General features: G+C 40.2%; 1 protein-coding gene across 4 annotated transcripts in view; it reads right to left on the reverse strand.

Moving 5' to 3' along the window:
* TPK1 (thiamin pyrophosphokinase 1) overlaps nt 1-14593 on the reverse strand; it is a 329289-nt gene that overhangs the window by 128323 nt on the left and 186373 nt on the right. For all 4 annotated transcript variants that reach the window (XM_077778002.1, XM_077778004.1, XM_077778005.1 and 1 more), the window contains one exon: nt 3504-3650. In XM_077778002.1, coding sequence (XP_077634128.1) covers nt 3504-3650 — 147 coding nt within the window. The remainder of the gene's footprint in view (nt 1-3503; nt 3651-14593) is intronic.

A 14593-nucleotide genomic window follows, 5' to 3' on the forward strand; every position in this document is an offset into this window, starting at 1 on the left:
ACAATGCCCTGTGCTCAGAAAGTGATTGCTTTCCCTGGCCACAGCTTCCTTTCCCAGAATGCCTTGCAGTGGGCTGAGGACTGTCACCATGTTCCCACCAAAGGTGACAGAAGACATGGCCAGGCCTGGCCTTTAAAACATGCAGGGCCACTTTCTAGCAATCTTCTTCTCCAGATGCTGCAATTTCTTCCAGTTGGCTTAGATATAAAATGGAGGAAGCCATCCAAATCAGACCAGATATTCCACTGACTTACAGAGACAGTAGGATAAATCAGTACCCTGACCAATGTAAAGCAACAAAAAGTACTAGGAGAAAATGAAAAAGAATCTTTTAAATGCATCAAACATCTGTGTTTTTGTTTTGTTTTTTTGTTTCTTAAAGGATACTCAGAAGCCAAAAACGAAGGTTGGACTGAAAAACAAACAAACAAACAAACAAATCTAACTTTCATCAAGTTCAACACAAAGCAGATGACATCCAAGTACAGAAAGTCATCAGGAGACAAAGCCCATGGCCTGTCCAAGGTGGGAGTGCGGAAGAAGAGTGCACCAGACACGGCAGAGACTCTCAGCGTAAGAGGGATCTAAACAGCACTCCCACTGGACCACTAGGAAAACTGCCTGACCCGACCCAGGCACCTTAGCTGAGGCAGCAAGTCTCCCTTGTGCACCCGTAACTGGAAGTCAAACTCCTAGCCAAACGCCCTTCAGAAACCACAACACCTAGATGGTCAAAAAGATGATCCAGCAAAATGTCCTAAGTTGTCAATGCCTATAAATAGCAGGGTTAGGAGTCTGCTATAAATGCTCCTTGGACTCACTTTTAACTCACACTTCAAATAATTCCCACAGGTCAAGTTCCCAGAAATATAAGGTCATGGCCAAAACTCACAACACACAGAAGGAACGGAGTTTACAAAATGTAGAAGCACAAGTGAATACAGAAGACAGCGGGCTTATAAAGAACTACAGGTATTAGAATTATTCTTGACCGTTAAGTAAGTATGACAAATGTGTTTTAAGAAAGAATCTTGAAAAAGTGAGTAGAGGACAGGCATACAAGAATGAAGAATCATGGCAGGAATTTTAATGGTTTTAGCAGCAAAACAGACATGGCTGAAGGAGAAGAGGGATATGGAATATAGGTGAGGAGCTTCAGAATAAAGGCCCGAGAGGTTAAGGCATAGAAAATACGGAAGAGGAGTTTTGAAATGATACAGTTAGAGTATCTTATGTACAGTTAACCAGAGTTACAGAGGAAGGGAGAAGGAGAATCGTGCCAAGACCATATTGAAAAAATAATGGCTGAGAGTTTCCCAAATGGAGGACAGACAGCAATCTGCAGATGGGGGAAATCCAGTGATGCCCAAGCTGAATGCCATTTAGGAAGCCCACAATTAGACATAGTACAGTGAGGGTAAGGAACACCAAAAACACTGAAAAGCTCTTAAGAGCAAAAGTCATTTTTCAGATCTGACTTTTTCTATCAGCTAATCTTCCAATTTTACCTTTTAATTTGCTTTGTAATTTTACTACAGCTTTAACTAACTAGTAATCTATTAACTAGAATATCTACGTTCAGCCAAGTTATAGTTGACTACGTTAGCAATCATATCCTCAACAGAGTACAATGTAATAAAGCTCAATGATTCACAATGGTAGAAAGTTTCACTCTTCAGAGTCTGTAAGGAAATACAGGTATTTAACAAACGTACAATTAGAAATCTGAGAAGCATATCTACTCATGTCATACCACTAAGTGAAATCTATTAATGACTTCCCATTACCTCAAGCGAAAAAATCCACACTCTACCGTGTAGGATTCAAGGCTCTTAACGATCAAAGGAGTTTTTAGTCTTATCTTCTGGCATTTTCCACACTGCTGAACAGAATGACCTGCAGATCCTACAATGTTCCTCATGCCTCCGTCTTTCTTTAGTGGCTCCTTTCTGCTTTAAATGACTTTCTCATCAACTCCCACAGCAAACGTCCACTCATCTTCACAGATTCTGCTGCACTGTAACCTCAAGAGCATGAATGTTCCACGAAAACAAGGGATTTTTGTCTCTTTAGCTGGCTGCAGTACTGCGTAAGTGCCTGGCACAGGGCAGGTACCCAAAACATATTTGTTGAACTAATGGAGTAGATAAAATGTGAGGGCCTCTAAGGTGGGCTTCCTGTACTGTACATATGATCAAATTTTATAATCTTTCATCTTATTTATGTGCCAATCTTTTAACAGTGTTCTATGTCATGTTTTTATAAATGACTTCTTCATTGGATACGTGCTAGAGAGCAAAGATCATGTTAGTATTTTCTTTTAATCCTCAACTGCCTAGCACTGCAATAAATAGCAGGCACTCCAGGGGTGCCTGTGTGGCTCAGGCCGTTAAGCGGCTAACTTCAGTTCAGGTCACAATCCCACAATTTGTGGGTTCAAGCCCCGTGTCAGGCTCTGTGCTGACATCCCAGAACCTGCAGCCTGCTTTGGATTCTGTGTCTCCCTCTCTTCTCTGCCCCTCCCCCACTTGTGCTCTGTCTCTATCAAAAGTAAATAAATGTTAAAAAAAAAAAAAAAGAGAGAAGATTAGCAGGCACCTCATAACTTTTGTTGACTAAATCCATGGAGACTATGGAGTCAGAAAACTGAATTCTTCAACGCCCTTTTCACATCTCTTAGAAGTTTTCCAGAAAACAACAAAGCTAGGCAATGCAAAGAGCCAGGAAAAACAAAACAAAACAAAAACACAAAGCTGTCTGAACAACAGGGAGCATGCATTATACCCACTATATTAACTAAACAACAATTTCTAGGCAATGACATGCTACAGATGGCGGACAGCAGATGGGGTAGGAGCAATGTAATATAAGCAGCACATGACAATAAGAGGCAACAAAGCAAAATAACTGTCCACACTCTTTTGAAAATGTTACAAAATGATTACTTTTCTAAAGGAACCCACTGATCAACCTTATAAAACTGGTTTAATGTAGTAAGAATTCTGTTCTAGCCCAATATCGATAGAAAATTTCCTTGATATTTATCATGGGAAGTGAATGACATTGATCCTTAGAAATTTATTCTGAAGCAGTGAAATTAATAAGTGGGCAACTTATGAAGAGTAAAAGCTAAAGATTTTTTTTTTTTTAGCGCTTAACAAAATCAAATCCAGTTTCCAGTAATAACGACAGCACTGAAAATATATGAGAATTCCATTTGAAATATTTGCCAAGCACTGTGCTTCCTCTGTTGAGACGTTTCTCAAGTGGCATTCACTTCAGCTGCTCAAAATGCAAAAGGGCTAAATTTAATTCTTAGTCAATTTAATTAAAAGTTATGTGATTTTTTTTTCAGGGCATAGTAAAATGAAGCAAACATGGTCCATGTTGCTCATGTGTCAAGTTCAAAGACACACACTAGGCTCATGTTCAGTCCTAGTCTACTCAAATGTTATAAGTTTTGTGGAAGCAACGTGCTGACATTGTATTTCTTCTTCACTTACCGGCTGGAGCAGGTAGATGAGGGATTCCTCTTGGATTATGATAATCGGCAGAGGAGTGATGCATGTCACTTGGAAGAGGGTGCTCACAGAGGCCATGATCTGGTCAAAACGCCCACCGAGACCGCCCAAGGTCACAATTACATCTACCTAAGCAAGGCAAAGCAAAAGGGAGAGTCACATAGTTAAAGAATTTCCAATAACTAAATAGCATCTAACAACTAAAAAAAGCTCATTACTGTACTTTAGTTGATAAGCCATCAAGAAATGGTAGATATCATTTCTGTAGTTCAGATGAAGGAATAAAAGCCACTTGTTTTAAGTCACATAATTGGTGACTGGCAGTCACACTTCGAGACCCGATACGTTTTAGGTTTTTCCCATCTGCCCGTTCAAAAAAACTAGGCAACTCTTTCTTTACAACTCTGTTCGCATGTTCCTTCCATTTGGAATCTTCTCTGGTTTCCCATGGCATACCTGTGGGGTCTCCGTTGGTAACACATGGCTCGAGACAGATACCACGCCTGTTTCACAGGTTTGTCACACCGTTAGGATTCAAGTACCTTGAGGACAGGTGTCATCTTCTTACTGAACCCAGCAATGTTGCCTAAACTCTCGGTACTTCATTTTTATACTCACATGTAAAAGTTGGATACTATTTGCCAATTGATAAGGTTGTTGTGGGATTTAAATGAAGTAATTAAAAGAATTAAGTGTAAAGCATTTAGAACGTGTTCGTGACATAGTGATTGTTTAAAAAGTATTAGCTGCCTGGGTGGCTCAGTTGGTTGAGTGTCCTAATCTCGATTTTGGCTCAGGTCATGATCTCACCAATTTGTGGAAATGAGCCTTGTGTCGGGCTCTGCGCCATCAGCACAGAGCCTGCTTGGGATTCTCTCTTTTCCTCTCTCTCAAAATAAATATGCTTTAAAAATAAACAAATAAAAACATTAGCAACTCTTCTATTGCCTTTATTATTTTCGGTATTATTACAGTTATAGTAACATTTTTGTTATTGTTACCTGTAGTTTGACATTATTTTTTCACCTAACATTTTCAAGATAACATTTCCTATAACTAAAGTATAATTTATTTAAATGTTCCCCTGGTGTTGAAAATTTATTTCCAGGATATTTATATATAAAATTACTGTGCTGCTTTCCTTCTATAAAGACTAAAGGTAAAGATGGGTTGTGGGGAATGACATAGAGCAGCAAGCCACAGGCTCCCGGAGAACAGAGCAGGGTCATTGCCCCCTCCCCTTACCCTGCTTTCCTTTTTCCATAATATATCAACACAGTCAAAGTGGATATATTTATCATGCAAGAGGAAGTAGTAAAGAGCTTAATTAAAATATTGTAAGAAAACCTTACAAGCAATAAAAACTGACTGTAATAATCACTCTATCTGGAGTGAAATAGAAATTGTTTAAAAATAGGGAGCATCTGGGGGAGCCTGGGTGGCTCAGTTGGTTAAGCGTCCGACTTTAGTTCAGGTCATGATCCCACAGTCTGTGGGTTTAAGCCTCGAGTTGGGTTCTGTGCTGACAGCTTGGAGCCTGCTTCATATTTTCTGTCTCCCTCTCTCTCTCTCTCTGTCCCTCTCCTGCTCACACTCTTTCTCTCATTCTCTCTCAAAACAAATAAACATTTTTTAAAATATTGGGAATATTTGGTTTTCAGGTTTTTAAAATAGTTCATGAAAAAAAAGCTTAAATAACATTTAGTCCAGAAAGACACCATGATTTAACTTTTATTTATTTTAAAGTTTATTTATTTTAAGAAAAAGCACACACGAGTGAGGGAAGGGAAGACAGGGAAGGGGAGAGAGACAGAGAGAGAGAGAGAGAACACCCCAAGCAGACTCTGCGCTGTCAGTGCAGAGCCTGACATGGGGCTCGAACTCAAGAACCTAAGACCATGACCTGGGCCAAAAAATCAAGAGTCGGACACTCAAATGACTGGGCCACCCAGGTGCCCCAAGACGTCATGATTTTAAAAGAATAATATGTTCACCAAGCACCACTATGACCTGTACAGTTCTGAGAGAAACAGTAAGTGGTATAAAGTCCATGAAGCCCAAGGCTGTGTTCCTCTGGTCCCACTGTTACAGCCCCGGTACTCTGAACAATGTCTCACATGAGACAGAGACAGCGAGGTGTCTGAGGGATGAGGGTGTGGAGACATTGTAAGAAAGGACACATGCACCTAAGGAAGAAACGGATTAACTGCCATTCCGTGAGACTCTGTAAATCAGAACAGGGTCCGGGAGAAGAACAAATGGAAAATTTTGTAGAAGAATCAAGACATTTGAAGTGAATTTGCTATTTCTGACTTTACCGGGGCATAGGAAGAACAGGAATTTTTACCTTATATGTGAGACAGCTTCATGTCCAAGTTAGCGTATTCTAAGGCATACCACACATGTGTAACCTAATACTAGTTTTGGAGATCTTTCAAGAACTCAGAGAGTTAGATTTGGGGTCCAGGAAGACCATGCATCCTGGGAACCTGTATTACTCTGAATACGAAGGCAAAGACATGGACATGTGCTCATCTTCAGAAGGAGGGAGTCACTGGTAAGCACCAGGCATACACCTGCTACGGAGACGGCTTCTGTTTGGAGTATCGAGTCCGGTTAATCACATCTAATTGTAACTAGGAGGCCTCACTAGTACTTACATACTTAGTACTTACATACTTAGTAAATAGGACCAGTACAGACAGGCCCAGAAATCACATATGACCTCAAAAAAACTAAAGAGAATTTGCTTGAAACTGAAGGAAAGCACCTGAAAAGAAGTTATATGTGAACAGCACTAAGGCTCCGGTAAAAAGCACATGGCATCTTCCTAGGCACATAATCCTAAATTCACATCAGAAGCAAGGACTGGTGAGAGTTTATTCACTACGCAGATTCTGGAATCCCTTTTTTAGGTTCTCAGTTTTTCATTACCATACTGTAAGCCTTGAGGGATCCCATAACCTTTAAAGCTGAAATTTAATCCCCATCTTCTACACTGGAGTATCATGATGAATAAGCAGTATCTGTAGATCAATGATTGAATTTTTCAGAATAAAGAAGCCACAAGATTACTTCTCATCACTACTCATTCTCCCTACAGGAAGTATTTAGCAAGACTGATTAAAAACATTAGAGGTTCTTTGCAGGNACCAGCCCTGCACATTTACGTGGGTTTTCCAAGGCCAGGTTTAGGTCTTTAGGATTACAGTGCCACTGGGGAAGCGTTCATTCTGAAATGGACCATTTACAGGCTGCCAGGGTGCCTTTTCTCTGGGGATCCAAAGCTGTGTGCGTTTATTTCTAGGATCACCCAGGGTACCATATATTTTTAAAACTTGTTATTTCCGGAGGCCTCAACATCCTTACAAGACAGGCTGTGAGACCTGGCCCTGGCAACCAGGGGCACAGGGTGCTAAGGCTGGTCACTGTACAACTTCCCCCTGCGTGCCCTCCCCTGACAATGACCTAGTGACATTGAAACACGCCAATGAAACCGACTCACGCCTTTGCCTGTGTACCCAACCCTGACCCGCAGGAAGCACTTCCGATGGGGCCTCGCTCTGTCTTTCGGCTCTCGGACCTGTTTGAGCCTGCGCAGTGGGCGCTCCTCCCATGTGTCCCCCTCCCCATGGCAAGCCCTGCCTTCCTCTCTAGGACCCGTAAGTATAATAACCCTTCAATTCCGCATGCTGCTCTGTGTCTGCATTCATCAAAACTCCGAACTCCGGTAACATAATTATTCTTCGCAGCACACCCAGTGCACTTTATTATAACTGTTGATATACTGGAGTATCTCTCCTTCCAGAGGAGGCTGCTATATTCCAGACACGAGCCGCAGTGTTAGCAACAGAACAGACAACAGGTAATTACCGAGCTTTCCTTATGCATATAAAAGCTTCAGGAAAAACTGAATAAATAACCAGAGAGGCAAAAAGCTAATGAGGCTAAGTTAACGTCATCTAATTCCTCTAAAATAGTACTTCCCTACTTAGCAAGGGTTCAAGAAGTCGGCGGCTTTTGAGAAGAGTAACTTATTTCATATTTGCTACTTCTGGTAACATTCATTCATCATTTACAGTGCGTTAGGTACTATGCTAAACAGTCAGGACATTATCAGTAAGGAAGACAAAACCCCTGCCTTCATGGAGTTCACATTCAAATGGAGGATAATGTGCCATTGGTAGACATACAAAAATAAGTCTGTGTGTTAGGATGTGAAATGGTAGTTAAGTGCTGAGATTGGAGACTGACAGAGCAGGAAAAGGGAGATCAAAAATAGGTTGGGAGGATGCTTCAACTTTAAATAGGAGTGAGGGCAGACTAGCTGGCAGAAGTAAGAAGACGAGCACAAAGGCCCAAAAGAGAGGAGGGAGGTGGCCACGTGTACGGGTACCTGGGGCAGGATTCTTCAGACAGCAGACTTTATTGAGGCCCTGAGACAGTGGCATTGCCCCAGGCAATCTCAAAGAGTATCAGGAGGCTAGCTACTAAAATTAAATGAGAAATGAGTAGGAGAAACGAGAGTAAAATGTTAAGTGTTAGATTCGTAGAGACTTGTAAAGCCATTGTTAGGTCTCTGAATTTTATTGGCATTAAATGGGGAACTATTTTGAGCAGAAGAATGACCTGATCCATGTGTTTCCAAAAGTCAATATGTATCCAGAATTTCTCCTCTTCTCAACACTCACAACCTCGTCTTAAGTATGGCTTAAGCCACCAAAACCCCAGAGGGTGTAAGCCACCATTAGATCGCCCTCGAAATACTACAACGCCTCCAATGTCAGATTATGATATTCTTCTGCTCAAAATCCTCCAATGGTATACAGTATTTTATATTAGGATCTATAAAGCCCTGCCCTGTTAGATATCCATGTATCTCTCTGACCTCACCTTCTATTTCTCTTCCCTTCCTCTTCTCTTCTCCAGCCATACTTCTTTCCCCCTTCCTGTTTCTGGAATACCCCAGAGTCCCTACTGCTTCAAGGACTTTGCTTTTGTAGGTTTTTTTCTGCCTAGAATGCATTAGCCCCAGATATTCACTCGGCTAGCTCATTTACTTTCTTCATTAGCCATGTATTTAAAAATTCCCCATCTCCATGCCAATGGTTCATATCCCCATTTCCTGACTTACATTTTCTCTTTTGCAGTTTATTATCCAACACCATGCTAAATATCTTACTAATTTAGCCTGTCGTATTATTTCTCATGCCAAGAGGACTAAAAGGAACATGATGGCAGAGATTTTCTAGTTCTAGGAGTCAAAATGAAGCATGGTACATAAGAGGTGTCCAGTACACATTTTTTGAATAAACGAAGGGCTAAAACAGGTTGGAAGGATAATCAAAGAGCATGACCAATGAATGGATCGGAGTGCTGGTTGAGTTGGAAGGGTTGCTGGAGTCCGGGCATAAGAAAGGTAGTCAAATGAACAAAATAGAGATGAGGGAGGGTTTATAAAAATTTGTTATTGACTAACTGTAGGTATGTTCATAGTTTAAAAAGTAAGTAATATAATCAGAGGGGATACATTTAAGGAAACAAGAGATCGGCATATTGGAAGGTTTATTTAAGTATATATGGAATTTACCATGAATTAAGAAAATATTGTTGAAAAAATGCTGGTGACCTAGATGTTTACCTGACAAAGGGAAATGACCAGGACTCTCACAATGAGGACCAAAGCAGTAGGTAATGAGGGTAATAAAATCTGATGCCATGAGGTTGAGAATTAGAGTTTTTAGGCCTGTGTTTGCTTCGGCAGCACATATACTACAGTTTTTAGGCTGAAAGAGGAATGGAATACAACAGCACGGTCCAATGTGAATATAAGGGGAGACACACAGGCAATTGTAAATGTTCTAGCAGCTACATATTTAAAAGTTTTTTTTTAAAAAAGGTAAAATTAATTTTAAAAATAGATTTTAATGCAATATATCTAAAATATCATTTTAAGATGTAATCTGTATTAAAAACACTGAGGGGGCATCTGGGAGGCTCAGTCAGTTGAGTGTCCTACTTTTGCTCAGGTCATGATCTCACAGTTTGTGAGTTCAAGCCCCACGTTGGGCTCACTGCTGTCAGCACAGAGCCCACTTCAGGTCCTCTGTCTCTCTCTCTGCCTCTCCCGTTTGAGCTCTCTCAAAAATAAATAAAACAGTGAGGTGTTGGGAAAACTGAACAAGGCAGAAGAATAAAATTGAACCCCTATCTTTACCTCTCAAAAAATTAACTCAAAATAAACTGAAAATTTAAACAGAAGACTTGAAATTATAAAATCCCTAGAAGAAAACATAGGAAAAAAGAACCTTGACGCTGGTCTTGTCAACCAAGTTCTAGGTATAACACTAAAAGCACAAGCATCAAAAGCAAAAATAAGTGGGGCTACATCAAACTAAACAGCTTTTGCACAACAAAATAAACAGAGGAAAAGACAACTTAAAGAAGAAATTTGCACATCATCTTATCTGATGAGAAATTAATATGCAAAATACATAAAGGACTCATATAATTCAAAACAAAAAAACCCAAACAACCTGAATGGGCAGAGGTGCTGGCTGGCCATTTTCTAAAGAAGACATTCACATGGCCAGCAGAGACATGAAAAGATGCTCACCATCACTAATCATCAGAGAAATGTAAATTAGTTCTCGTTATACATCCAAAAAGAAGGAAATCAGGATCTTGAAGACATATCTGCCTTCCTATGTTCCTTGCAGAATTATTATTCACAATTGCTAAGATAAAGAAATAACTAAGTATCCACTGATTGAAGATGTGCGCGTACACACACATGCACGTGCGCGCGCACACACACACACACACACTGGAGTATTATTCAGCCACGAGAAAAAAGGAAATCCTACCAGTAAGAACTACATGGATGGACCGTGAAAGCATTATGTTAAAAGTAAGTCAGACACAGAAAGACAAATCCTGTGTGATCTCATTTATATGTGGAATCTAAAAAAAAGCCAAACTCACAAAAACAGAGAGTCCAGTGATGGTTGCCAGGGAAATGAAAAATGTTGGTCACAGTTAACAGATGAATAAGTTCTGGGGATCTACTGTACAGCATGATGACTGAAGTTACCAATATTGTATAATATACTTGATAGCTGTGCAGAGAGTAAATCTTAAATGTTCTCACCATATGAAAAACTGAGAACAAAACAAAATGAAAGGTAATTACCTCCTGGGGTGATGGAGGTGTCAGCCAACTCTATTATGGTAATCATTTGGTGCTACATGTGTGTATCAAGTCATGTTGTATACCTTAAATTTATACGTTATTATATGTCAGTTATTACTCAATAAGGCTGGTAAAAATAACAAGATACTTCACATTTTTTTCCATACTTGGTCTCCAAAATCCTGAATGTATTTTACACCAATAACACATCTCAATTTGAATCAACTACATTTCAAGGACTCAAGTGACTAGTGGTTAGAGTTTTGGACAGCACAAATCTAGAAACAGCAAAAAGGAGTGAGGACACACCTACCTCTACTTCCAGAGCCCAGTTGAGAAAAAGTAGTGGAAGAAAGAAAACAAACAAAACAACAGCACTACTATGGCTGCAGAGAATTGCTGTCCTTAGGGAAAAGCTCAGTTTGTGTTGGAGTTAGATATAACAACAGTGCGAATCAATAGGGGGTTTTAGTGAGGATGGACCATGCATTTCAGAGGCACTGGCAGAGAGGGCATACAAAGTCTCGGGCCAGACATTTATTTTTGAATATGCCTAATATTCTCTAAAGACGGAAGCCAGTGTCTGAGGCTGACATGTTTGCTATTGGTTGTGATGTACCAAGGACCCAATAGCTATAATTCTAAACAAGTGTTTTTACAATCTTATTAGCAAGGTGTGAGAATAGGGCTGCCTTTGGCCTTTCATATGCAATCATGTCTAGCAAAAGGAACCACAAAACCCTGGACTAATATATTGGAGATCTAACCAGAGTGTGGTATATTCTTTTAAAAGCCAGGTAACCACATACAACTTAGAAAACCTCTGTGCTGTGCGATGTAACTGGCTCATCTATAAAGATAAGGGATAGACCAGAGCCATTAACATATTTTTCAAGATTCCTTTCACTTCCAACAGTCCACATAACGTCCTCTGGCTTCCACCATAACAGGTTAAATCATAACTGTCTATTTTGTTTATAAAATAAATGAAAACCTTAGCTTTGTGTGATTTGCCTTAATAGATTCATGGCAAGACTGGTTGAGGGGCGGGGCGCCTGGGTGGCTTAGTCAGTTAAGCGTCCAACTTTCGCTTAGGTCATGATCTCGCGGTTCGTGGGTTCAAGCCCCGCATCAGGCTATGTGCTGACTGCCAGCTCAGAGCCTAGAGCCTATTTCAGAGTCTGTGTCTCCCTCTCTCTCTGACCCTCCCCTGCTCACGCTGTCTCTCTCTCTCTCCTAGAAATAAATAAAAATATTAAAAAAAAAAAAAGACTGGTTGAGGGGTAGAGAACAACTAAAAGGCAAAGCAAAGTCAGTTTCCTTTTATAGCATTAACAACCTTTCAGTAAACAAGCTCTATGTTTTTCTCTGTCCTCAAAAAGTCTTAGATACAGCATGCATAAAGTCCATAGCAGAGACACTGGCTGTCAGCATATTTTAATTACATTTACGTTTCATAAATTGAATTCTAGAGTTGCACAAATGGACAATTTCTTTATGGCTCTTCCTGATATACAGGGCGTCCATACAATTTAACACACAAACAGATACTGTTGAAAGCAAACAGGGGACAATATAAGTAATGACACCACGAATACAAGCATAAACCAAGACCATGCCTTGTAAACTAAGACGTACGTTTACCCTACTATTTGAGAATTATAACTAACATCAGCACAGCCAACTAACAAAAGTAAACCCTAGGGACTCAAAAAATTTAAGACGTGAATCTTAAGCTTCTGTTAACTTTCAAAGATCTGTACTGTACTACAGTTAGGCTTGAAAAGAAGATGAGACTGTTTGTCCAATTGTCTGATACTTTAAAGATGGAAAACCCAACACAGGCCATGAAGGAAAAAGTTGGATAAAGATAGAGCAAAAACAATAAATTGACCCCCCAAAATCAGCAATGCCAAAATGTTTTCATAGGCCTATAACATAATTCCAGGGATCAATAAAAAACAGAGTGAGACACCAAGGAAATTAAAGACCACAGCTCTTACGCTGTCAGAAGATACTGTACTCACAAACACGGCATACACCAGCTGAATGGCAGCCTGTCAAAAGGCTACTCCAGGGATCCCATTTAAATTTCAGTAAGGCTCACTTTGTCACAGTTTAACATAAGCCTGTTTGGGTCAGAAAGAAACAATGCCTCTTCCAATGGCGGGACAATGAGTCTTGGAAGTTCACAGATGAGAAGTCTAAGAAAATTCAGGCTAAAGTGTGTGGTTAGTGTAAGCATTTTCAAAGGATGCCTACTTCCACTTCCTAAAAAAAAAAAAAAGTTGTTTGAAAAGAGTATGTTTCCAACTTTTTCAAATTGTGAATGCTGTTATTAAGAAATGTCATAAAAATAGGGCGCCTGGGTGGCTCTGTCAGTTAAGTGTCCAACTCTTGATTTTGGCTCAGGTCATGATCTCACAGTTTATGGGTTCGAGCCCCACATGAGGTTCTGCGGTGACAGTGTGGAGCCTGGCTGGGATTCTCTCTCTCTGCCCCTCTCCTGCTCATACACTTTCTCTCAAAATAAATAAACTTTAAAAATGTATTAATAAAAAAGGAAATGTCATAAACTTGTTTATATAAAACTTGTTTTTGAACATGTCATTTTATAGAAAAGTTTTTTTTTTAATTTTTAATTTAGTTTTGACAGAGAGAGAGAGAGAGAGAGGGAGAGAGAGAGAGAGAGAGGGAAAGGCAGAGAGAAAGGGAGACACAGAATCTGAAGCAGGTTGCTGGCTCTGAGCTGCTAGCACAGAGCCCGACGGGAGCTCGAATTCATGAACTGTCAGATCATGACCTGGGCTGAAGTCAGACACTTAACCAACTGAGCCACCCAGGCACCCCAAGAAAAGTTTTTAAAAAGGGAGGATAAAAGCACATATTTACAGCACTGAAAATTGATCAATGTATCCAAGCTTGTGTGTGTGTGTGTGTGTGTGTGTGTGTGTTTCCTCCCCACCAGTTCATTCTCTGTTAGCTCTTGTGTGTGATTAGTACTTGCAGTATTGTCTGCCCTATGACATCCCAAACCTACGAGTTTCATCCTTAACCTTCAATTCTCAGAATGGAGCCCTCCTCTCACTCTGTCTAGCCCCTAATGTGTCTTCCCCAAGGAGACTGGGCACTGGAGAAGGTTCACTCCCAAGAGGCTCCTCATGGATCCCATCAGACTTCAACTACGGCATCGCTGACAACATATCAGGATAATCTGCTTAACCAAAGCAAGTAGTCCAAAGGCTACATGGTATTAGAGTCAGAAATTGCACCTCATTCAGCTTGCATTTTCAACGGCAATATTTAATAGAAGGGCTGGATATATATAACGGGCGTCCTTTAGCTGAATGGTACAGTTTTCACATCGTAACTCTTTGGCAAACAAGACCAAATCATTATCCAGTATACACTTTGTCTATTTTCATGGCCCCTATTCCTTTCTCAAATTCTTGACAGGGAAAATGATTAAAGAGTTATTCTTCAAAGCGCCCTGTAACTGGTTCTATTATTACTGTCACTGTCGTTTCTGTCCTTTAATTCAGCTTGCACACAACTATTATTCTATTTTTCGAAGTTATCTGATGGCTTTCCATTCCAAAGTCCCTAATGGATTACCATTACCTCTGGATCAAAATTCATTCCATATCTAGAGATTAAAAATTCTCCATGTTGACCACAATCTTTATAACTGTAAATGTAATCTCACAACTGCTGTGGACAGTTCTCGTCCATAGAGCCCTGAGTGCATACACGGTTTGAATTTTTCTTTGTTTACTCTCAGACTGCTATTAGGAATGTGTGAAGCACTTTAATTTCGGGTACCCTGCTCCTGAGAGAGTATAGGACAATGAGTGAGCTCATTCCCAGAAGAATGCAAGGC

This window comes from Crocuta crocuta, unplaced genomic scaffold (assembly GCF_008692635.1).
Source record: "Crocuta crocuta isolate KB4526 unplaced genomic scaffold, BGI_CrCroc_1.0 scaffold128, whole genome shotgun sequence".
Classification (NCBI taxonomy): domain Eukaryota; kingdom Metazoa; phylum Chordata; class Mammalia; order Carnivora; family Hyaenidae; genus Crocuta; species Crocuta crocuta.